Source organism: Bubalus bubalis, chromosome 14 (genome assembly GCF_019923935.1).
Source record: "Bubalus bubalis isolate 160015118507 breed Murrah chromosome 14, NDDB_SH_1, whole genome shotgun sequence".
In the NCBI taxonomy this organism is placed as follows: Eukaryota; Metazoa; Chordata; class Mammalia; order Artiodactyla; family Bovidae; genus Bubalus; species Bubalus bubalis.
The window spans coordinates 28,677,911-28,702,402 of record NC_059170.1 but is presented as its reverse complement, the minus strand read 5'-3'; the positions used below and the strand labels follow the sequence as shown (position 1 = coordinate 28,702,402).

The following is a 24,492-nucleotide window of genomic DNA, read 5'->3' as shown; positions in this document are numbered from 1 at the left end:
TTCACTTTTAAAAGTGTTTTAATTACAAATGTGATTTTGAAGCCAGGACACACAATGCCGACACCCTCTTGCTGAGAACCCACACTGTGTACAGCTGCGTGTGTGTGCATGCATGCACTTGTGCATGTGTGCACACGGCAGATTGTCTTCGAATCAAAGAGCTCTGCCACGGCCAGTGGTGTTGGCACCTCTACAGAAAGTAAACAGTCACAGGGTGTAGATGTGTGCGGAGGTGGACACGCACAGCGGTGAGGACACCCCTGAGGCGGGTCACACATGCATGACAGGAACACGAGTGCTGCAGGGACAGGTCGACTGTCGTGCGTGCAGGACTCACTCTGTGTGAGGGCATGGCCTGCAGCGAGGGGGAGCCCCAGGGACCAGAGGGCTGGGAGCCATCTGGGAACTACCGGTCAGAGTTTCTGGCCACCCTCGTTGTCATGGTAACGCTTCATTTTGGACAGTGTAAAGTGATGATTAATGCCTATCTTGTTCTTCAGTAAAGTATTATTCAAGTAGTTTGAACTTAAATATTTTCAAAGTAATCTTTACATTATTGAAGATTGATAAAAAATACAAACTCTGACAACTTTTCATTTCATTCAATCGGCTGCTTTGAAAACCTCCACTTCTGTGTTACCGTGATCTAGAAAGCAATTCCTGGCCTGTATAAGGCTCCTGGTGGGACTTTTCTCAAGATCCATCTTTTCCTGTTACTGGTTCAGTTTTAAAATACTTTCAGAAACCCTTTGCCACTGCATTACGAAGAGGAATATGGACCCTTCCCATTACTTCCTTTATTTATAACTTTTTGTAATGAAGAGGGTGCTGTACTCTACGCCAGCCCAGCTTGTCATGTCACATAAAGGGAACTGCAAAGACTGTTCCTTCTCAAACCTTAATGGAAACATGATGATCCCAAGGGAAGTTTTATGAAGAGGCTGCAACAGTAGTAAAATGTTTGGCAATCAAAAGTTAATTAGAATTAAATCCTCAACCAGGGACGGTGCGATCTCCATGAACAGTCATGAGAAAAGCTGGTTTCTGCCGTGGCGGAAGCTCAGAGCAGCCGCTTGAAGGAGTCCAGCCTCCGGGTCTCCAGGTCTGGGGGCCAGTCCGGCCTCTCAGTAGATGTCGGGGCAGCCTGAGAAATCCCGCTCGAAGTAGCCCCCTGCGTACAGCCAGTCGGGGGTCCCAGTGTACGGGTTACTGCCTCGGTGAAACCACCTGTGACACAGAGCAGGTGGTCAGGAGGCCAGTGGACTTTTCTCCACTTGGGATCATGGCCCCTCCAATTAGCACTGTCACCTTACATGTCATCTCATGTGCAGCCCAGGCTGCAAGCCGCCGACTCATGGGACACGGGGTAGCTTCTGCTCAGCCCCTCCTCACTGCCCCCAGGTGGGTGGGTCTGTGCCTCCCCCGCCCCATCCCCGTGGCCGCCGGGTGCCTCACCGCGTCTGCCACTCAGCCTCCTCCCGGGCCCGCTCCCTCCGGGCCTCCCTCTGCTTCTCCTCCAGCCGCTCCTTCTCCTGGCTTGCCAGATCTAGGTGCAAGCACGGGGCAGGTCAGGGACCAGGGTGACAGGCAGAGGTGAGGCTGAGAAAGTGGATGAGGGACACCCCACACACCCCCCACCCAACCCCAGGTGGGAACCATAGGCAGTAAGTGTGTGGGAAACCAGACCCAAGCCCATGGCCAGGCCCAGACCCCAGGGCAGCCAGCGGCCCACAGAGGGGCCGTGGGGTAGGACAGGCACAGGGGGGGACCCTCCACACCAGAGACTTTCAAATAACAACTTCTGAAATGTAACCTTACTGTCTGTTGAACCTAGTAAGAAAATCGGGGACTTGTATAATATTTTGTATATATTCTCTTTCATTTCATTTTTCTAGTAACTTAATCTTATTTTATTTATAAAAGAAGTGGCCTGCAGCAAACTAGAAACTTTACAACTCTTGCCCACAGATGGTTTGCGAAGTACGTCGAGAAGATGTGACGTGTGTTCAGTTAACAGGGATACACGTTCCTTCCCCGCACCACCCGCATGGCCAGGGCTGGGCGCCCAGTCAGCCCCCAACGCGAACACGCACCCATGTTGCCATTCTCCATGCCGCGGATGTCGGGGCGTAGCCGGCAGTCGGTGGGGGCCAGGATCTTCTCCATGCCCGTCTCCAGTTCATTGAGACTCACCGTGAAGCTAGTGAAGTTGTACATCTGCGGGGCAGGCACAGAGTTGTTACTATAAATGATACTCTTTTCCACACCTGCCTGGGTCTCCTAGGGGGCTCATCCTCTCCACCCCCACAGGAGGCACCCAGATTCTCACTGTGACATCCGACCTGCACATCTGTCTCCTCATGCCCCAGGGGTCTGAGAAGAATCTCTATCTCAACCCCTTTGTGGTGGGGTCTGCCGCCTCCTGATACCCAGACCTGGGGACTTGCCTCCCTCTGGCCACTTCTGCTCTGGCCCTGAAGCCTATCTCCACATGTGGCTGGAGGGGCCCCTGGTCCCTCAAATGACCCCACGGTCCCCCATGTCATGCACAGTAAGAGAGGAGATTGGATCCTGGCCGCTCCCTGGCCCAAATGCGGCCCTACGGCCAATGGCCCTGGCTCCCTAGTCCTTGCTTCATGTACCCGTGTCCTCAGGAGGCCCGCCTCCAGCCCATTAGACAGGTCGCTCTGCTGTGTGGGGCTGGGGTCCTTGCCTATCTGTCCTTGGGCTCTATTCCCAGGGACCTGGACCCACCTACTCCAACCCAGTAAATGTTCACTGAACCAAAGAAACGGATATGATTTCTAGTTTTTACTGTGTGTGTGTGTGTGTGTGTGTGTATGATTTTTAAACAGATTTTTCTCTATTATCTTATAATTTGTATTCCACTGAAACTGCAGTCGTGGCTGTGCTGAGATAATCTATTTATCACTGAATGTTTGTTTCCTTTATTTTGCACAGGCTGTGGCTTTGCTTAAAGGATGTAACAAAAATTTTTTTAAAATCTATGATACACTGTATATATATTTTATATATAAATAATATAAAATTATAGTAAAATGAAACTTACTATGTATTTATCATATAATTATTTTATATAAACATTACTGTATGTAATATAATAATTTTACCATAGGTAACAAAATTGTAAGTACAATTTTCCAAAACAAATATCAAAACGCATTTAAGGACTAAAATTGACAAGTCAGAAAAATTCTCTCTCGAAACTGGTTTGGAAACCCTTTCGGTCAGACACAGCTGGTGTAGACACTGAGGGTTCACAGTGTAACCAGGTCCTGAGGTGTGTGTGGATGCCTGAGCTGAGTGCTGGAGGGTGGGGGTCATAGGACTCGGAGGGCAGGGAGCCCCGAGGGTGACAGGATGACTGGGGGCCTGGCTAGGGCTGGGGGCACAGACCTGAGCGGAGTTGGGGGGCCGGGTATTGACTCTCCAGAGTAGCTTGCTGCCTGGAATGACCTGCACGGTCTCCTGAGACTCGGGCACAGTGTCCGCCACGTCGCCATCAGCCTTCTCAGGGCCGTCATCCTGAAAGACACAGCACCCACTGCCCCCGGAGCCCTGGCAGACCCTCCCAAGCCCCCGAGAGGGCAGCAGGCACCATGCTCCTGGTAGGGGGGCCCATGTGGCCTCCTGAGCGTGACTGGATGGGGTGACACCTCCTCAGGCAGCCAAGGGCGCCCCCAAGTGGTCCTCTCCCCCAACGCTGCCCTTCTGCGCACATGGTGACTTCAGGGTGTCTCAGCGTCTCTAGACTAAGCCCTCACTTGGGGTCACATCTCAATAGAAAAGTACAACTGCTACTTCCTTTTCAAAAGCAGTGGGACTTGGAGAAGAAGAGTGGCTTTCAGTTAGCTGTGAGGGAGATACTTAATTACAACAAGCACAGCCTGGCAGTCTTCCCCGCCAGCGGGTTACGCAGTGTGGTGCCAGAAGCTAAGTGAAGACACAGGGCAGCGGTCTGCACCCCCACGAAATGCTCCCTCCTTGGGACGTCACCCCGAGGGGCAACACAGCCAAGCAAACACACTAAACATGTCAGCAAACAGATTTAACATCTGCTCTATGGTCTTCAAATGGAACTTTACTTTTTTTCTTTTTTTAGTTTAAAGGAGTGTTTTTAGAAAAGATGTCTAATAGCATCTGTGAAATATTACAACATAAAAACCAACAGGGACGTCCCAGGCAGTCCAGTGGCTAAGACTCTGAGCCTCCCCTATAGGGGGCACAGGTGTGACCCCTGGTCAGGGAACTGAGTTCCCAGACGCCACATGCCTAGTGGCCTGGCCAAAAACAAAACAAGCAACGATAACAACCTCAGCAGAAGTTGAATATTCTGTTAAACAGATATTGAACACCTCAGGTTTGGTACATTCTAATCTATCATCTAGAAAAACATGACACCTCTCTTGAACTATTGCCTCTAGTCTTAGGCTCAAGAAGAACTAGTCTTAAGAATCAGTATTGGGTTTTATCACCTGGAACTCAGAACTAGAAATGCAGAAAGGACATCCACTTGCTTATCTACTGGGTCTCAGCTAACAAGGTGCAGGGACAGGAGAGGTATCAAGAAATCTCCAGAAGGAAATGGAGGCACCCTCTGATTCTGCCAGGCAGGGGGTGGGTAGAGGCACCCCAGCACCTGGCCATCCAGAATCAGGTGGACAAGCACCTTCGCTCGGAGAGACAGATTCTGAAATCCATCCCCTCCTGCTGGACCACAAAGGCGCTGCCTGGCCAGGCCCCTCACCCTTGCTGGGGACTCCCCCACGGCAGCCCCGTACCGGTTTCGTCTTCCGCAGGGAGTCCCCTCTTCTCTCCTGCTTCCTGAAGGACTCGTATGCGACAGGGTCTATGCCCCACAAGCACTCCGTCCACTTGCCATAGATCATGAAGAGCTTCTTTTTGCTGGAGGGAAAGGGAATTTTTAAAAGCAAGTAACAGTGATCATCAACCGTTCATCCAGAAATGCAGCCCCCTAACCTGACCCAGAATCAATCCTCATCGTCAGTCTTGTAAACCCTAGGATACTGCTGGTGCAAACATGCAGACGGAAAGCTCCATTTCCGTATCACCACTCACAGCTTTCAGACTAACTCTTCACACTCCTTTGCCAAAGCAGGAAAGAGAAATCAAGGGTACAAGAACCTGAAGGGCTGCGGGAGGCAGACGGGGTGAGAACAAGCGTGTAACGTAATACCCTGTGAGCCTGATTGTCGTTTTTTAAATACACTACATCTTTAAGTACCATGTGTCCTACAGCCCCTTCTCTATGTCCTATAAACAACCCTCCCCACATTCAGCTGCCACTGCCTCTTCAGCTCCATAACCTGGAGTCAGACCCCCATCACTGTCCGCCCACTGCCTCCAGAGAGGGCGCTCTGCCTGATTCCCAAGGAACAATGCATGCTGTGCCTTGTTCTCCTTTCCTGCATCTTCCTGGGTGAGCAGGGAGTTGACCATGTGCTCCTGGAAGGCTGTGCTGGCAGCCGAGGGCCATGCTGGGAGGGCACCTGTGCCTCAGAGGCTGGGCCTGGAGGGTGGCAAGCGGGGACACATGGCCAAGTCCTCTCTGTCCAATGTGGGATGGAAAACCAGAAACTCGGAGCTGGGCTGGTGCAGGTGGGTGTCCACGTCTGTGGGCCAGCTGACCACAGTCTCTCTCTGGGCTGACTCCACAGGGCTGGTCAATGCCAGTCCCCCTAACAGGACTGCTGTACTATGAAGCCACACGCCAAGTCCCAAAAGATTTCAAGGGGCGAAGTGGTCAGAGTCCTAAGTCTAAGGGATTTGAACAGGTGAACATCTGACACCCAACAGAGTGGGACAGAGCAAAAGCACCCGCTGCTTTACACTAGGAACTATTTCTACCCGAAAACGTACGTATTTTAGGAGCTGAAAGGAATCTTATGGCTGTTATGTGGTCCAAGTTACTTGATGGAAAAAAAAAGAGAGAGAAACTGACACCCAACACATAGCGTAACTAACCCAAAGTGGGGAAGAATCCCCCAAACTTGTTAAAATACTACTGATCATTTCTCTGCTCACAGAAACTTGAACAAGTCCCAGATTTCCCAACAGGAGCGAAAAAAATCATGTGGAAAAGGATGCCCATAAACGCGTGTTTGGGTTTTGCCTGACAACCATACTGAGCCCAGCAGAGAGCGCGAAACATGAGGTCAGATTCTAAAACCACGACTTCTGCAGAAGACGCAAGCACCAACTAGGCACCTGTGACCCGATCTGCGCGGGGACCTACCTTTTGTCTTGGATGTACCCCTCCACTTTGTGAAGTTCTTTCCCAAACAGTCCACACGGTTTAAAGTGAAGCACACACTTATCTCCAGTCCTGCAGGGAAGACAAACACAGGCTTCTGTTGTGGATGGGAAATGTCCAGAAAAGGCGAATCGAGGGGGTAGGGAAAGAGAGAAGGAGAGAGAGATGGAGGGGGAGATACAGAGGGAAAGACCGAGAGTGAGGGGAAGATGGGGAGATAGCAGGGGAGAGCGGGGAGCAAGCAAGAGCTCGTACAAGGGGCTCCCCAGGGCGGGGCAGCATCAGGACCGCATGGACGGCCCAGGGACCTTTCCAGGGGGCAGCAAGCTTCAAGTACTGCCTGGTGCTGACGGTTACACAATCCGGTAGATTTACTAAAAGTCATTTACATGTCTACTTTAAATGGGTGGATTTTATGACATGTAAATTATATCTTAACAAAGCTGTTAAAAAACAAAGCAAACCAGCCATGAACTTCCAGGAATAAGGCCTGACGGACTGGACAGTGGTCACTGTTTTCACCAGAAGATTACACCATTCTTGAGTGTAGTTTAAAACTTCAAACTAAATCAACCATTGTGACTAAAAACACAGAAAAAACAACACGGAGCACTAACGATGACTTTGACCAGTGCCGGCCAGGATCAGATCCAACTGCAGCACGTGTGGTGTCTCGCGGCCAGTATGGCCCATCTGGAAGCTGGGCGCACTGGGGACCAGGGAGGGCCTTGGGGAGCTGAGGGCGGCATGAATACACAGCTGAACGCCAGCGGCCAGTGCTCTGGGCGCCCCATCACCACCCTGACTCTCAGCATCTCAGCATTGGGCCCGTTACCTGTGGTTTAAAATCTCCACTGTCCCATACTGCTCTATCCAGAGCTTGCCGATAATCACGTTGTGGACACAGCATGTAGGGTTGGTCCAGGTGTATGCCTCCTTATGTCTGAAATACGCCAGAGAACAGAGACACCACGTGACCCCAGAAGCCAAGTCCCAGACAGAATCACACCATAATGGACTGAAAGCCGCAGAAGGGCATAGCACACAGCTTTGAACTCCCGATCAGTGGCTACGTCTTTAGCATTCGTTTGAAATGTCCTTTGTAGTATCAACAAAGCTTTCTATTTAAACGTGGAGACAAGTTAATCAGCAATAAAAGGCTGAAACAAAGGCAAGAGGTTTCCTGTGAAGTTGTCAACAGAACAGCCCCCCTACAATCTCCGCCCTGCCCTGTGGGAACCACGAGGTCCCTAGCGAGCCTGGGCCCTGGCCCTCTGGGCCCCCGACATGAGGCTGGGGTGGGTCCTGGGATGCAAATGCCTTTCCCATCAGTCAGGCCTCTTGTTCCCCAGGTGGGCTTCCTCAAGGAGTAAAGAAACCTTACAAACGGGTGGGGAGCAGAGGGCCAGACCCATGTCTCAAGGGAGGCTGTGTCAGAGCCACAATTGAGGGCAAAAAACGGCCCACGGCACAAGCATTTCACGAGGAACACTAGAAACTTCTTGAATGTCCTGGGAACCAAAAGTGTTCATTGACAGGGCTTGCAACTCTGCAGGTCCTGGTGCCCCACCCCTAAAAGCCAAGAGCAGATGACCAGGAGGGGCTGCCCTGGTCTGACCCAAGATGCAGGGGTCTGGGGTGGAGACTGGGGAGCCCAAGCTCCTCTGGCCAGGTGGGGCTCACAGGAAATACAAATGCCATACAAAGCTCCCACGGAGCTGCAGGCAGCGAGGCTCGTGCTTCAGGGAGCCGGCTGTGCCCCTTGGCCTGGACCGTCCACAACGGGTTTGCAGTGCCAGGCGGCTACTAGAGACTCGGTTTCTGCCTGGAGGGTCTTTGATCAACGTCAGATTGCGCATGTCTGGATTTAAATAGATTTAAAGGTATGCATGCATCCTTGAAGACAGCCCCTCCATTCTCCTCCCCTCCTGGAGTTCAGACCCTCGACCACGGCTGGTCTGTGTGACCACAGCACGTGCACGTAGGCTGTGGTCACTTCTGAGGTCAGGTGATGAAGGACACGTCTATCCTTGGGCACCCCTCCTTGGTCCCTCGCTCTGGGGGGTGCCCGTGTCCGGCTGCACAGCTGTGCAGAGCAGGGGGGCGGCAAGCAACCCTGGCCTCCGCCAGCGGCCAGGGAAGGGAGTGCGGGAGCAGAGGCTCTGCCTGGTTGTCTTCAGGGGTTCATCCAGCCTGCACCCCGGCTGCACCAGCACAGAACCCCAACAGAGCCCCCACATCACCCCCAATACCAGGCGAGGACAGGATTGTTTCAGGCTCTGAGCTGGGCTGTCACACAGCAGGGGACGACGAACACAACCAGGGACTGAACTGCAGAGACCAGGGGAGAAAAAACAGGACCCAACCCAATCCTGTAAGGAGCACACCCCCTGCCCCAGGAACCACCACCCCAACGAGGCCTCCAGGCTCCCTGGAGGAGGGTCCTGCACTGCAAGGCTGCCTGCCTGGCAGAACACCACGGCCCCTGCACCGCACAGCTCCCCACTCACTTGAGCAGCTCCAGTGTGATGGTGCCGCGGGGCTCTGCTTCCACGCTCTTCCCCCAGAACTTGAGCTTCGGATAGATGGAGCCATGAAACAGGAAGTCCTGGTGGAGGCCCTCCGAGTAGAACGCACTGATCGGGGGGTGGTGGCTGACCTGCTCGGATATGAATCTGAACCCTAAGTCTTCCCTGGAAGCAAAAATGAGGAAAAGAAAGGAAGGGGCGGGAGAGACAGCCCAAGGACCTTGTGAGTGACAGCAAAGCCCATAAAGTTGGCTCAGCACCCCCTTCCCCAGGGAAGGCCACAGCTCAGCACCTGCATGTGGGATGGAGGACCCACAGAGCCCCTGACCCCCACATTTGGGAGGGGTGCTGGGATAAGGGGACCACACATGCTGTCACATGTGGCAGAAACATCCAACACGGCTCTCCAATGTCACACTTGGCCTAATGCTGACCACACACACACACACATACACACTGTGCCCCCGGGGCCATCATCAACACGCAAAACAAGCAACTGTGCGGAGAGGCCTCCTGCCCTGACCCCCTGCCCACCCTGGTGCTCTTAGGACCAGCGACTCAGAGGCCTGACAGCAAACTGTCACCTGAGCTCTCCAGGGACGCCCGCTGCCCAGTAAACCCAGAGGAGGGCTGTCCAGCCTCCTTTCAAGGCTCCCAGGATGTCTGTGATGAAATGTCTTATGCCCCAAGATATTCCTGGCCAAGAAATAGGATTTTTAGTACACTCTCTTTTTCAATAAAAATGTCAGTTTTTAATTGTTGCAGAACTCTGAATACACCTACAGCTATAGTCATTAAAAATTATAAAAGCTCAACCACATAATTACTAACTTAACTGGAATCAGAATTTCCAATCATTACAGAGGAAGGAAAGTTGAAAAATTAGATTTTAAAAGGTTGCCTACCAAGGTATGTAATTTACAAAATGAATACTTGTCTAAGAACAGAAAAGTGTTATTTTTAGTTATCCATGAGCAAGCTCTAGGGACAAAACGATACTGGTGAGTGGCCAGTTTAGTTACATTGCCCAAATAGGAAGATGGCTGTCTAACACGCGTGGCACACGGCAGACACCGGAAGTGTGACTGGGAAGTTGCAGCCTGACACAAGTGTGGAGAGTGTGTCAGTGTTCCCTACCAGTCCGTGAGGCTGGTTCAGCTGAACTAGCTCTGAGAGAGACCGACGCTGGGCTGTCGCTGTACTCAGCGCCTTGGAGGGCTTGCATGCTTTTAACCCCCTGCTTGCTTTCTGTTGTCTGGACTCTTAATGTACTGCGCTTTGATTTCTCATTTCTGGTATTTCAATGATGCTCTTATTATGCACAAATGCTGAAAACTATCTAACAGCTACATAAGGGCAGAATCTCGAATACTGGACTAGAGTATGCTTACCAGAGGGAGGAAGCTCTTGCTCAAGAGGAATATCTAAGGAACATCTCCACGAATTCCAGATACAAGTGTCCCCCTGAGACTGACCCTTAGGCCAGCCTTCCCCTGCCTGGGCTTCAACTTCCCTGTTTCTCAAAGGAGAAGGCTGTGCCTATGGTCCCTCTTGCTGTGACCTGCCACAACCCCAGACCACCTGCTGCACTCCTGTCGTTTACAAGGCCCCTGGCAGCACACAGCATGCTTTCTCCTAACTCATCTGGCTTTCTCGAAGAAAATGACATGTGGAGAAGGGGTCCTCCAGCACCCAGTGCCAGCCAGCCTCTAAAGCACACTAAAACCCAGGAGGACCCCCACACAGACCCTGTGTGCAGAGGGGCCGCGGCTGAGCCATCCAGGACGAGCCAGAGAAGGTGGAATCTGAAACTGGCATGAATGCTGCCTCCCCACCTGGGAAGAGATGCACGTGCAGGCTGCCTGCATCACTAAGATGACAACTCCTCCCCGGACGGGCTGAAAGCAGTGCTGACACGCACACCTCCGCACACACTGTAAACTCTGACACATCTGAAGGGCCCGTTCTCAGCCACCTAGCATCCCCACACCCCAGCATCATCTACTCACCACAGCAAAGACTCAACCATTAACAACACATATGCACAGAAGGACCCAAGAACTACAGCCAGAAGTTGTGGTTCTTTGAATCCAAGATTAGTCACACAATACACCACTGTTTTATAAAGATGCTGCAAATTACAGTAGGCCACGCAGACACGCCCACACACACACGCACCCAGCAGCCCTACACCCTGCCATCCCCTCTCTGCTCCTGAACCTAACCTACACGTTTAGGTTAGGTCCTGAGCCTAAACCACACATTCTGGCCATCCCCTCTCCATTCCTGAACCTAACGCAGTCTTCGGTTTTCAATTCAGTTTCTCACCAGGGTTCTGTTTTGCCATTAACACAACACCTCTCTAAAGTGAACCATTTTTCCACCCACAGGAAGCCCCTCAATTCAGCCGCCTGGAGACATCCATGCTGCACAAGGACCCTCCTCATCCGTCACCAGAGTCCTGCGCCCAAGACACCACGAGGGCCCCATCTGCTTACCTGATGAGCTCATACGTCTCCCCCAGGAGCGGGTTGAAGGGCTTGCCGGTCCTCTCCCACTGGGAAGCCACAGCTGAAACCGCGAAGGCCGCCACAGACTGGAAGCAACCACAGGCCGGTGAGGGGGTGGCGACCATGAGGACGTGTGAGCCAAGGGCTGGGGTGGCGCCCAGACACGCGCTTGGGGTGACTTCTCAGTCTCCCGCTGGTAACGCGTGTGAAACCACAGAACTTCCGGGGAAATGCTGTTTATCACCCACCACTTCCTCAAAGCCACAGAAAGCAGGAACTCTGCCTTCTCCCACCCCAGTTGAGCCTGCCCTGCAGGCCGTCTATCACACATGTGTACACACTCGCATGGGACGGTGGTGCTGAAAGGACCCAAGAGGGGCCAACTGCCAGCCACACATCCCCCTGCAGCCCCGCAGGCCCAACCGACAGGAGGCCAAGACCAAACCCATGGAGAATGTGCCTGTGGCAAATGCCTAGGCCGTTGGGCAGGACAGCTCCCCAAAGTCAGTGTGAGCTGCTGCGGCCCCGCTCCCAGACATCCCACTGCTGAGGGCCAAGGTCCCTGCCCCCACGTGGCCAGTCAGATTAAGTCACATTCTTAACTGCTATGGTCTGCATGCAACCAAGCACAGTGCCAGGTGCCCCCCGAAGTGAGCTTGCCACCCACCTGCATCCTTTCCAGGGACTGGGGCTGGCGGGAGGCTCTGTGAATTAGGTACACATGTTCCATGTACTCTGTAATCCGCTGCAGGAAACTCAGGGGCTCATTGAAGGCTATGGGCATCGTGATCTTGGACAGCTCCTAGGAGGGGCCGGAGAGGACCCGCTCCATTAGCAGCAGGCTCTCCCCACACCCGCCCCTCCTCCGAGCACCGCTTCTTGGAGTCACAGCCGCCTGCGCCGGACAAGATGGTGGAGGCCCCGTGGGAAGTCTGGCTCTCTGAACTCACCAAGCCGATGCACTTCTTCAATATGCTCCACACGCTGAAGTCGCTTCTGGTAAACATTGGGGCAGGCAGAGATGTCCTGCAGAGGAGCAACCAGAGCAACACGTGTGTTTCAACAATGTGAGTCACAATGGATGGCTCTGCTCAGTGGCCCTTGTCTTTCACCTTTTCTAAGCATTAGTGTTTCTCTATGCTGGCTCGCCAGTGGAGGAAAAAAGGACCAGACTGCTGCAGAAGTCCCAGAGAAAGCTTTCTGCACCGAATATTGGAGGGCCTCCTGGGAAATGATCATGGCCACATGGACGACCTTCCCCCATGGAGCTGGGGAGTCAGGTTGCCGCACCCCCACCCCAGGGCAGCCGGGCGCCAGCAGCCAGGAGCAGCTGCAGGACCATGGACAGAGGTCAGACAAGAATGAGTCCCACTCAGAAAACATCTCAGAAACCGGCTCTTAAACCCCTCTGAAGCCTGTGCTTGTCTTTCCTGAGGTCCTGCGTGGCCATGACATGACAGGCCCCAGCTGTGAGGGGCCACGAGGAGGAGGGCAAAGCCCAAGGATGGCCCTGCATACAGACAGGAGTGAGAGCAGGAGCTGACGAGATGGAGGAGGAGGCAGCCCAGGCCCAGGGCACAGAGCAGACAGAGCCCTAACAAGGGAAAAGCCAGGGCACCAAGGACCCCACAAGGCTGGGACCTCTGACCACGGGCGGGGCTGCCCCCAGAGAGAGGCACAGGTGCCGGGGTCATCCTTAGAGGAGACCCTTACGGTTCATGGTCCAAACTAACACACTGGAGAGAGAAGAGCTGCTGCGCCCTCACTCAGGGCCGTGTCCACCGCCTGGGAGCTTAAGAAGGGGGAGGTACAGGATCGGACCTGTCCAGAAATGGTGAAATCTGGGCAAGAAGCAGGCACAGGAGGTGCCCACAGGAGGCCCAGTGTAGGAGGGACAGGCCGGAACACAGGAGCTGGCAAAGCTGAAGGCATCCAAGACACATCTCCAGAGACCAGCAAGTCAGGCTGGAGGACGGATATGGGAGGAAGGGGCGGGGGTGTGGCACTAGGGCCAGCTTGAGCCAGATTTCGGGGTATAGGGGATGAGGGGGCTGATGACTGAGCCCAGGCCATGAGAGCAGGCAGGAGGTGCTCTGGCAGCTCAGGGTCCCGCTGGGTCCAGTGCAGGGCAGAGGCTGGGGTGAAGGTGGGCTCCCTGGGTGGACAGAGGCCACTGCCACCATCCCAAGGGGCTCCACCTGCTTCCTGTCTGTCCCACTTGAGTCCTCCCTTCTATTGGTGAACTTGGGGCAGTGTCACCGGAGTCTGCTCACATGAGAACCCAGTGGTGGTGGAGAGAGAACGGAATGTGGTCTCGCTGCACCAAACAACCCTCAGAAACTCTCAGGGTCAGAGGTCAGTGTGTGGAAAGAATGCAGGCAGATCTGCATGAAGCCAGCAGGATGGTCTGGTAACAGTGAGGGCAGGCTGTGTGCAAACACCAGGGCCCCCTGGAGCTCAGTCCTGCAACCCGGAGCAGGCACAGCCGCCCCATCAGCTTACGGATGGGAGTCAAGTTGAGGAAGCACCGTCACTGATCTGCAGGGGCCACCCAGAGGCTGGCTGAACAGGCCCTCAATCTGCCCAGCGACACTGGACAGGACGTTCTCAGCTCACAACCTGCACCCGCAGCTTATCTGGGGCGAATGAGTACAGGTGTGCTGGGAGACACTAAGATGTACCCACAGGACAACCTACCTGTGCTTCTGAATCCCATTCTCCTGAGGAGGCCCGTCCCCAACTTTTCCAATCCCATTACTTTTGCTGGTGTCCACATGAATCACGCCAGTGAGTCTCTGATTCGCCTCTGAAAATTCCCCGGAAGAGTTATCAGAGTCAAAGCCTGTGTGAGACAAGCAGAGGGTGAGGTGGCAGGACTTCACCTCTGAGGATTCTCACTGAAAGCAGAAAACCTGAAGCTCTAAAGTGTTTCTAATGGACACAGTCAGAGTTATTAACTCCACTCGCCAAGAGCTGCAGATGGAGGTGGAAAAAAAGGACTGCTCCCGGGGGCTCCCCAAGGAGGACCCCACCCTGCCACCCACATTGCACGTTCCATGGTCCTTTCCATGTGGGGCGGCCCCAGGGGACAAAGACAGTTTTCCCCCGTGGTCATCAATGACTCATGTCCTCCGGGGTGGTCACACCTAACTCAGGCCACAACATCCTCCTCCTCTGTCCATGTTTGAGGTCAAACTCTGCGTCATGTTCTGAAACATATCTGCTGTAGTATTTCTAAGACCAAGCACCGCGCCACCGCATTGGCAGAACCTAGCCAACCTACGAACAATAACCCAACCTGTGGATGATGGATGTGAACCCAGAGAGTACACGGTATACAGAAAACAGGGAAAATTACCCATGAGGACTAATGCGAAACACAGGCAGCCATCTCCTGGCCCGTCCAGTCCCTGAGGAAGAAGGTCACAACCCTGGGCAGACCCCTGGGTCTTCTCCACTGGGAAGGCTTTTCCGAAGTGACCAGTGACCAGGGACAAGGGAAGTGTGTTTCCTTTTGCTCCAGGGCAAGCCTGGAGGGAGCTGTGGCTGCCAGGTGAATCATTCCAGTTGGAGCAGGGGCTCCTGACCGCTGACCCCCAGCAATGAGCCCACGAGGAACATAGGGTGGGCTCCCGTAACAGCCCCTCATTTCTGAGTGGAAAGTGGGGCCCAGCGTGAAAGACCTGGGTGGCTGCTGCTACACACAAAACATAAACCACCTTGCTACTGATAAGCTTCCTTGAGAAAATGCAAAAATACCTTCTTTCACATTCTTCTCTATTGACAGATCCACAAAATGTAGCAGCATTGAAACCGATGACACAATAAATTTGAAAGGATATAATTAAAAATAATCAATACCTTCTGAAATAGCCTGTCACCTCTAGTTTTTGCTAACCATCCCCAAAGTGACACCTGTTGATCCCCAGCATAAACGTGGGTCTAACATAGCCTGAAACGGTCCCAGCTTAGGGTTGCTGAGCGCACAGGTATCCCTGCATCCCTCAGGGCCGAGAATCTAGGCCACCATTAAGTAGAAAGTTCGTTTAGATCACAGCCCTGGGGTGGGCCCCAGAAAACAAAGCAGCTTCTCCCTCACAAGTGCCTGAAGTCTTGTCTCTGGTGAAGCCAATGCTCCATAACACCTTAATCATCTTAATACTTAATACACAACGTTTCTTGTTATTACACAAAGAGAAAATACAGATCAGCCAAGGAGCAAGCTGAAAGCATCTATAATCTGATCACTTAGAGATACCCATCTTCGACAGGTCAGTCTGATTTTTTACAGCCCTTCATCTGTACATATTCTCAAGTGCTTTATTTAAAAACCTTTCAAATTGAAAGGTACTGATTCTTAGAGGGAATAACTGCCCATTGAAGTCATCCATTCAGTAACTGCTGGGTTTAAATATGTTTTAATAGAGTCACAAAGTAAGACTGACTCTAAGACAGGGAAGTACCCACTGGGCATTTCATTGCATTGGGAGACTTCAGATTTTTCACCTTCCTGTTGCTTGTTTGGGAACCAAAGGACAGTTTGGTTCGGTGAAACCAAAGGTGTTTCACCGAAACACCTGCTTCCTCTGCCTCCATCTCAGGGACTTGTGGCTGGTCCCACCGTGCAGAGAGGCGGCGATGGAGTCATACACACGTGGCACCCCCACAGCTCAGGGCCTCTCCAGGGAAAGCCCTTCAGGAGAGCCAGTTACACTGGTCCCAGTAGCAGGGCGCCTCCAGGAGGCTCCTGGGTGAGAGGGCCTCACTGAGGTCGGGCTCTTTAGGTTTCAGACGTGGTCCCTATGCCAGGGCCAGGCAGACCGAGGGCGTGATTCCCCGACAACCAGCCGCTAGGTGGAATTCAGCTGCTAACAATCACTGATGAGCGGGTGGTTGAGCAGACAACATGCTTCCCAGGAAAACATGTCTACAGAGAACATAATAGCTATGAAATCTCAGGAGATGACTCAGTGGTTCAGCCTTTGAGAATAGCGAGGGGAGCACAATGCCAGTTCCTCCTGGGGCTTCGGACGAGAATAAGTCGATCACCTGAGGCTGCTGGCCCTCAACTGCTCCAGCCCTTCCCTCGGGAGAAGTATGGCCAATGAACGCAGGCAGCATGGGGCAGGGCTCCGCCAGGGCTCCAAGTGTCCCGACAGGGACAGCACAGGTGTCTGGGGACAGCGACCACCACCAGGCAAGAGCCTCCTGTTGCGCTGGGCACCACACTCTCAGCACCAACCATGATAGGGCCCCTCTGACAGCACTGGGGAGATTATCACTGAAGAACCTGGCAGCAGTAACATTTCAGAGCCGCTGTTTCTATGTCCCCACATCCAAGAGCAGGCTCTGGACCGGAAGAGTCCCCTGAAGTCCATCTCCACCACAAGAAAAGCAAAGTGATGCTCCCAGTGCTGACAAGTCGGTGGAGGGCAGGGGGGACATCTTGAACTTGAGTTTGGGGCTCCCTCAGGAGGTGACAGGAGGAGGAGGGGCTGCTCTAAGCAAATGTGGCCTGACCAAGCCTGGCCTCTCCTGCCCCCCACCCCCTGCCACCCCAATCACTCACACACACACAGAACACCCACCCCACCACATGCTCCACCCCACTAGCCTGGGTACCTGTGTTCACAATGGTGTTTGAAAAGCGAAACAGAACTGAACTTTTTTTTTTTTTAGAACTGAACTTTTAACACAGCAAGAGTTGCTGTGGAAGCAGATAATCTACTATTCCTTGGTAGACTTTAAGTGGTGCAAAACAAGATATAGTTATAAGACAGGACAAGGGCAACCCTTTCAAAGATTGAAACACACAGTTGCTCTTTCATGTTATCTCCTGTGGTCCAAAGTGGATGTTTTCCTCCAAATCTGGGCCAGGACAAGTGCTTTTCCTGGGAACACGTCACCCTTCTCTCCGCGTGGCTCTCCCAGGCCATCCTCATGTCCCCAGGCTATGTCTGAGGCCGGGGTCTGAGGGCTTCGCGCTCATGACCTGGCCTCTGCGCTGGCACCCCCTCCGCTCACCTGTGACGGCATCGAAGAACTCCTCCTCTCCGTTCATCCTTCAGCAGCCAGGCGCCCACCGCCTGATCTGGAGGGTCCTCTACTCAATCATTGTACTGAATCTACATCGACAGTGTAAGAAATCTCACACTGAGAACTTTTTTAGGTAAAAATCCAATAGGCACTGGAGACCTACAGGGGAAAAAATTTTTTTTAGTGTATTTAGCTTTCAGAGGTTATATAGTTTAGAAACATTTAAAAATACCCATTCACTATGCTTGAGTTCATCTTGATTACATCTGAGCAAAGAAGTAAAAGGAATGACCTCACACAAGAGGAAACAGTCACACCTCTGTCCTTCAGTGGGCACCACTATCTGAAGTTACTTTAAAAGCCACTGTCCACTGAAATGACTAATCTGGGGTCACGTGGACAGTTCAAAAGGCCAATTAGTGAAAGTGAGGCATCCACACATCAAGGCCCCAACACACCTTTGCCACTGCATATCTTCACCAGAAGCTGGAATAAGTGGTTATAAATAATGCAAAGTTCTGTTAAAACATTTATTCCACATCAACCTGAAACCAATTTTCAATTTGGAGGATTAAGACTGCTGTTTAAGTTCACTGTCCTCAGCATAAACTATAATCAACTTAAATTTTCTCAAAATTATATTAGCTCAATATTTTAGAACTCATGCATATTAACTTCTCCCTTATGAAGCACAGTGTTTCATCAATGGCAAGAGACTGTCCCCACAGATTTGACCTTCTAGGAAAATCAGCAGAGACCCACGGTTCATTCACTGTGTGAGGCTGAGCGCTCCCCTCCAGTTCTGAGAGCAGTTCCAAAGGAACAGGTGGTCCCCCAGTCCTTGGAGCGGCCACATGGCACCTGGTGTCACCTCCAAAGCATTCATCTTGGGCTCTGTCCTGAGCACAGGTGAGCGTCTATGTCATACAACCAACTGCGGTTGGGTTTTCCCTCCTTCCTCCCCACAAGAAGCTCTTTCATCAGTTTCCTTTCCTTCCCCACCTTTCTAACCTACAGGCAGAACCACACCCGGGCAGCTTCAGGAAACACCTATTCAAAGCCTCACTCAGTCACCCATGCTGGTTCTGTTTTCCTTTTGGCAAATTAGAAAAGTTATTGCTCACTTCTGACTCTTCTCTGATGTGACAGGCCCAATCACACTCAGGCTCCAGAAGCCACGAAGCGGAACCAGGGTTCCCTGGAGGAGAAATGGCTGAGCCCAGAACTGGGGTTCCTCTAGAGGCAGCAGGAAGCTGGCAAGACTACTTGAGTCAGGTCAAAAGGCTCAGAAGAACCTGCAGAGGCTCCACTGCATCAGCAGGTTCCTGTGAGCCCTGAGAACAGCCAGGGTAGTCACCTCTCACCTCACACAGTGAAGTCCCCGGCTTCTCTGAGATGCTGAAAAAGAAATCGACTGGCCACCACTGGATGGATGACGCCAACACGTTCTTCTGAAAACTAGGACATGCAGGAAAGCATCAAGCCTTTGAGTTGCCTTCCTGTGCAGGCTCTCTGTCCCACTTTTTAGAGGCGTTCCTGCTGATCCATGAAGGACCGGGCTATGTCCATTCTGTGTGCAACCCTGACGAATTCCCATGTCTGAGTGCTGGCCACCCATGGCCGTGCCATCACAGAACCACATGCACTACCTGCCTCCTCCTCAGGGGTCCTGCTAAGAGAACGGACCCTCCTCCAACCTTAACTACCAACCTAAGGAACACAGAGAAGACAGGAACATGCCAAACTCCACCAAAGGGACACTGTGGGCAAAATCCAGACCCTGGGCAAGTATACAGGATGAAACCCAGCTTCTCCAACCAATAAATCACACACACATAAGGTGGCAGGTAAAGGGACCCTTCCCTATTTCAAGTGAGATGACAGTTTCATGGGTACAGACAGACGTCAGAACTCATTGTACGCTTTCAATATGTGCAATTTAGGGAACTCCTAGTGGTCCAGTGGTTACAACTCCACGCTTGCATGGCTGAGGGTGTGGCTTTGATCCCTGCTGGAGGAACTAAGACTCTGCAAGCTGTGCAGTGTGGCCAAAAATAAAAATAAATAAATACCTGCAAGTTACTGTATGTTAATTACACCCCCTAGTTCAGTTTAGTTCAGTTTAGTCGCTCAGTCATGTCCGACTCTTTGCGACCCCATGGACTGCAGCATGCCAGGCCTCGCTGCCCATCACCAACTCCCAGAGTCTACCCAAACCCATGTCCATTGAGTCAGTGATGCCAACCAGCCATCTCATCCTCTGTCGTCCCCTTGTCCACCTGCCCTCAATCTTTCCCGGAATCAGGGTCTTTTCAAATGAGTTAACTCTTCACATCAGGTGGCCAAAGTATTGGAGTTTCAGCTTCAACATCAGTCCTTCCAATGAACACCCAGGACTAATCTCCTTGAGGATGGACTGGTTGGATCTCCTTGCAGTCCAAGGGACTCTCAAGAGTCTTCTCCAACACCACAGTTCAAAAGCATCAATTCTTCGACGCTCTGCTTTCTTTACAGTCCAACTCTCACATCCATACATGACTACTGGAAAAACATAAGCCTTGACTAGACAGACCTTTGGAGAAGGCAATGGCACCCCACTCCAGTACTCTTGCCTGGAAAATCCCATGGACGGAGGAGCCTGGTAGGCTGCAGTCCATGGGGTCACTAGGAGTCGGACACGACTGAGCGACTTCACTTTCACTCTTCACTTTCATGCATTGGAGAAGGAAATGGCAACCCACTCCAGTGTTCTTGCCTGGGGAATCCCAAGGACGGGGGAGCCTGGTGGGCTTCTGTCTGTGGGGTCGCACAGAGTCAGACACGACTGAAGTGACTTAGCAGTTAGCAGACGGACCTTTGTTGGCAAAGTAATTGCTTTTGAATATTCTGTCTAGGTTGGTCATAACTTTCCTTCCAAGGAGCGCTAAGTGTCTTTAATTTCATGGCTGCAGTCACCATATGCAGTGATTCTGGAGCCCCAAAAATAAAGTCAGCCACTGTTTCCACTATTTCCCCATCTATTTGCCATGAAGTGATGGGACCGGATGCCATGATCTTAGTTTTCTGAATGTTGAGCTTTAAGGCAACTTTTTCACTCTCCTCTTTCACTTTCATCAAGAGGCTCTTTAGTTCTTCTTCACTTTCTGTCATAAGGGTAGTGTCATCTGCATATCTGAGGTTACTGAAATCTCTCCCAGCAATCTTGATTCCAGCTTGTGCTTCATCCAGCCCAGCGTTTCTCATGATGTACTCTGCATAGAAGTTAAATAAGCACAGTGACAATATACAGCCTTGATGTACTCCTTTTCCTATTTGGAACCAGTCTGTTGTTCCATGTCCAGTTCTAACTGTTGCTTCCTGACCTGCATACAAATTTCTCAAGAGGCAGGTCAGGTGGTCTGCTATTCCCATCTCTTTCATAATTTTCCACAGTTTATTGTGATCCACACGGTCAAAGGTTTTGGCATAGTCAATAAAGCAGAAATAGATGTTTTTCTGGAACTCTCTTGCTTTTTCCATGATCCAGGGGATGTTGGCAATTTGATCTCTGGTTCCTCTGCCTTTTCTGAAACCAGTCTGAACATCTGGAAGTTCACGGTTCACGTATTGCTGAAGCTTTGGAGAATTTTGAGCATTATTTTGCTAGCATGTGAGATGAGTGCAATTGTGCAGTAGTTTGAGCATTCTTTGGCATTGCCTTTCTATGGGATTGGAATGAAAACTGACCTTTTTCAGTCCTGTGCCCACTGCTGAGTTTTCCAAATTTGCTGGCATATTGAGTGCAGCACTTTCACAGCATCATCTTTTAGGGTTTGAAATAGTTCAACTGGAATTCCATCACCTCCACTAGCTTTGTAGTGATGCTTCATAAGGCCCACTTGACTTCACATTCCAGGATGTCTGGTTCTAGGTGAGTGATCACACCATCGTGATTATCTGGGTCGTGAAGATCTTTTTTTGTACAGTTCTTCTGTGTGTTCTTGCCACCTCTTCTTAATATCTTCTGCTTCTGTTAGGTCCATACCATTTCTGTTCTTTATCGAGCCCATCTTTGCATGAAATGTTCCCTTAGTATCTCTAATTTTCTTGAAGAGATCGCTAGTCTTTCCCATTCTATTATTTTCCTCTATTTCTTTGCACTGATTGCCGAGGAAGGCTTTCTTATCTCTCCTTGCTATTCTTTGGAACTCTGCATTCAAATGGGTATATCTTCCCTTTTCTCCTTTGCTTTATGCTTCTCTTCTTTTCACAGCTATTTGTAAGGCGTTCTCAGACAGCCATTTTGCCTTTTTGCATTTCTTTTTCTTGGGGATGGTCTTGATCCCTGTCTCCTGTACAATGTCACGAATCTCTGTCCATAGTTCATCAGGCACTCTGTCTATCAGATCTAGTCCCTTAAATCTATTTCTCACTTCCACTGTAATCATAAGGGATTTGATTTAGGTCATACCTGAATGGTCTAGTGGTTTTCCCCACTTCCTTCAATTTAAGTCTGAATTTGGCAATAAGGAGTTCATGATCTGAGCCACAGTCAGCTCCCAGTCTTGTTTTTGCTGACTGTATAGAGCTTCTCCATCTTTGGCTGCAAAGAATATAATCAATCTGATTTCAGTGTTGGCCATCTGGTGATGTCCATGTGTAGAGTTTTCTCTTGTGTTGTTGGAAGAGGGTGTTTGCTATGACCAGTGCGTTCTCTAGGCAAAACTCGATTAGCCTTTGCCCTGCTTCATTCTGTACTCCAAGGCCAAATTTGCCTGTTACTCCAGGTGTTTCTTGACTTCTTACTTTTGCATTCCAGTCTCCTATAATGAAAAGGATATCTTTTTTGGGTGTCAGTTCTAAAAGGTCTTGTAGGTCTTCATAGAACCATTCAACTTCAGCTTCTTCACACCCCCAAAAGATACTTAAAGGCACACATATCATAACTGTATCTTTTAAACTGCTCTTATTTTTTAGAGCTATGCACTGAAACATATTGGATAGAACGACAGCACATCTGGGAGTTTCTTCAAAATGACGCGGGGAGAGGGCAGGGTGGTTAAGGGGATGAGATGGGCCAGGAGCTGGTGAACTGCTGGGTATGGAGACAGGCTCACAGGGGACCATGGCACTGTGCTGCCTGTTTCTCTGTACCTTTAATATCTCCCATAATAGAAGGCATGTTCAAAGCCATGGTATTTTCTTTTTATATGCTTCCTTGCCCATAACAAAAGTCCCAATGTTAAAAGTAAATCAATCAAAACTCATGGAAAGTCTTTAAAATGAAGGTCAGGCTTAAAGTAAGATGTCAGGCTGGACAAACACTGAAGACAGAAGCTGAGCCAAAAGCTGGGACTGTGACATGGCCGCAGCCCTGTGACCCTGCCACGCAGATCGGTGGTCCAACCACCACCAGGTACCCGAGCCCCATACAGGAGGCGCCACGAGTCAAGGCCAGAAGCCTCGCAGCCGCCTCAGACCTGCACACACCCGCAGGTGCACAGTTAATCCCGCCCAGCATCCAGGCCATGCCGGGGGAGTCGTTCTAAAAGCCACACACCTTGTACGGTCTTCACTGTGCCAGGAGAAACCAGCCACCACCATGGGGTCAACATAAGACGGCAGTGATCTACCTCCTTCAGGACAGAGGGCATGCCTGGGAGGGACAGCCCCCAAGGAAGGCCTCTCCTGAGTTTGGGGGGGACCAGGGGCAGGGAGAGTGGGGCCCCAGGGGCATGGGGGCAGGGCATCCTTGGTCCCACCTCCATTTGGCTGCCCACCTGACCTCTTCTCAGAAGCGTTATGGCTGTGGGACCCTCCATACTCAGTCCCCTGCTGAGTGGCCTCTGACCCTAAGGTGGTCCTGGCCCCTGACCCAGCCCACACTCATGGAGGGACCCTAAGGTGGGCAGCGAGCAGAAAGCCTCCTCTCCAATGTGTCTGCTGGGCCTCACAGAAGACAGGGTTTCAGGAAAGGACTCTTTTTCCAAACCAGCTGCTTCCTTTTCTAAGTCCAGAGAAAAACGCAGAAAAGTAAGCTTGTGCTGGACATCTCTGTGGGCCTCCAGGGGCTCCCTCTGCAGCCCCTCCTCAAGCCCCACAGTGAGCATTCCCTCCAGGTCCTGTCAAGGGACAGCCAGGGTGCCCCACGGCTTTCAGGTCCCCACAAGGTGCCTGCCCCTCCACAGAGCCCCTCACCTCTCTTCAAGGTGCCCACCCCCAGAGTGCTGCCCCGTGCTCCCAGGACCCGGCTCCAAATGCAGACTGTCCACCACCACATATACGAATACCCACACTCAAGTCTTACAAACCCATCTTTACATTTTCTTAGAAAAACAGACCTAGTCACTGAGGAATAAGTGGCTGGCTTAGGGACCTGGTGGTTCATCTCCAAGGTCAACTCACTAAAGAGTCAAACTGTGTGTTACTTCTCTGCTCAAAAATGAGCAAGGCAACATAGATGCAATCTTCACGAAGAAAGAAAAGCTCACCAATAATTTGAAAATTCTAAAGCTACTTTTGCAGTTAAATGTCAATTCTGAATTTAAATTGTCCAAAATAATATAAATTTTATTTAGTAATTTAAAAATACATTAGCAAGCATCAACCAGATGGAAGATAAGAAACAGACGACTTGAACAACACCATCAACCAATTAGATCTAACAGATGTATCCAGAACACTCCACCCAACAACAGGACACACCTTCTCAAGTGCACGTGGGACGTTCTCCAGGACAGACCATATGTTAGGCTACAGGCTATGTCTCAGTAGATTTTAAATGATCTGTATCATACAAAGCATCTTCTCTGACTATAAAAGAATGAGTTAGAAATCACTAACAGAAGGAAAACTAGAAAATTCACAAAGTTTGGAAATTAAGTAACATTCTCTTAGGAATTCCCTGGTGGTCCAGTGGTTAGGATTCAGCTTTCACTCTCAGTGGCCTGAGTTCAATCTCTGGTCAGGGAACTAAGATCCCACAAGCTGCCCGGCACTGCCAAAACAAAATGAAAAACTATCTTAAACAACCAACAGATCAGAGAAAAAAGCTACAGGGGAAAAGTAGGATCCTTATAAACAAAGGAAAATGAAAACACAACACACCACAGTTTGCGGAGTGCAGCGACAGTAGAGCTAAGCG

At 51.2% G+C, this 24,492-nt stretch overlaps 1 protein-coding gene across 2 annotated transcripts in view; it reads right to left on the bottom strand.

Moving 5' to 3' along the window:
- The window catches only part of OSBPL2 (oxysterol binding protein like 2), a 36,369-nt gene continuing 11,877 nt past the window's right edge, over positions 1 to 24,492 (bottom strand). Inside the window, exons 1-14 of one of the 2 annotated variants that reach the window (XM_006072296.4) lie at positions 21,820 to 21,844; positions 17,358 to 17,528; positions 14,031 to 14,175; positions 12,284 to 12,359; positions 12,001 to 12,135; positions 11,322 to 11,419; positions 8,806 to 8,988; positions 7,131 to 7,238; positions 6,278 to 6,367; positions 4,803 to 4,926; positions 3,418 to 3,546; positions 2,094 to 2,217; positions 1,456 to 1,546; positions 1 to 1,227 (exon numbers count right to left, since the gene is read on the bottom strand). In XM_006072296.4, coding sequence (XP_006072358.1) covers positions 1,125 to 1,227; positions 1,456 to 1,546; positions 2,094 to 2,217; positions 3,418 to 3,546; positions 4,803 to 4,926; positions 6,278 to 6,367; positions 7,131 to 7,238; positions 8,806 to 8,988; positions 11,322 to 11,419; positions 12,001 to 12,135; positions 12,284 to 12,359; positions 14,031 to 14,175; positions 17,358 to 17,394 — 1,443 coding nt within the window. In that variant the 5' untranslated portion in view covers positions 17,395 to 17,528; positions 21,820 to 21,844 and the 3' untranslated portion in view covers positions 1 to 1,124. Of the gene's footprint in view, positions 1,228 to 1,455; positions 1,547 to 2,093; positions 2,218 to 3,417; positions 3,547 to 4,802; positions 4,927 to 6,277; positions 6,368 to 7,130; positions 7,239 to 8,805; positions 8,989 to 11,321; positions 11,420 to 12,000; positions 12,136 to 12,283; positions 12,360 to 14,030; positions 14,176 to 17,357; positions 17,529 to 21,819; positions 21,845 to 24,492 lie in introns of those variants that run through there. The other variant, XM_006072295.4, reaches the window with a different exon arrangement.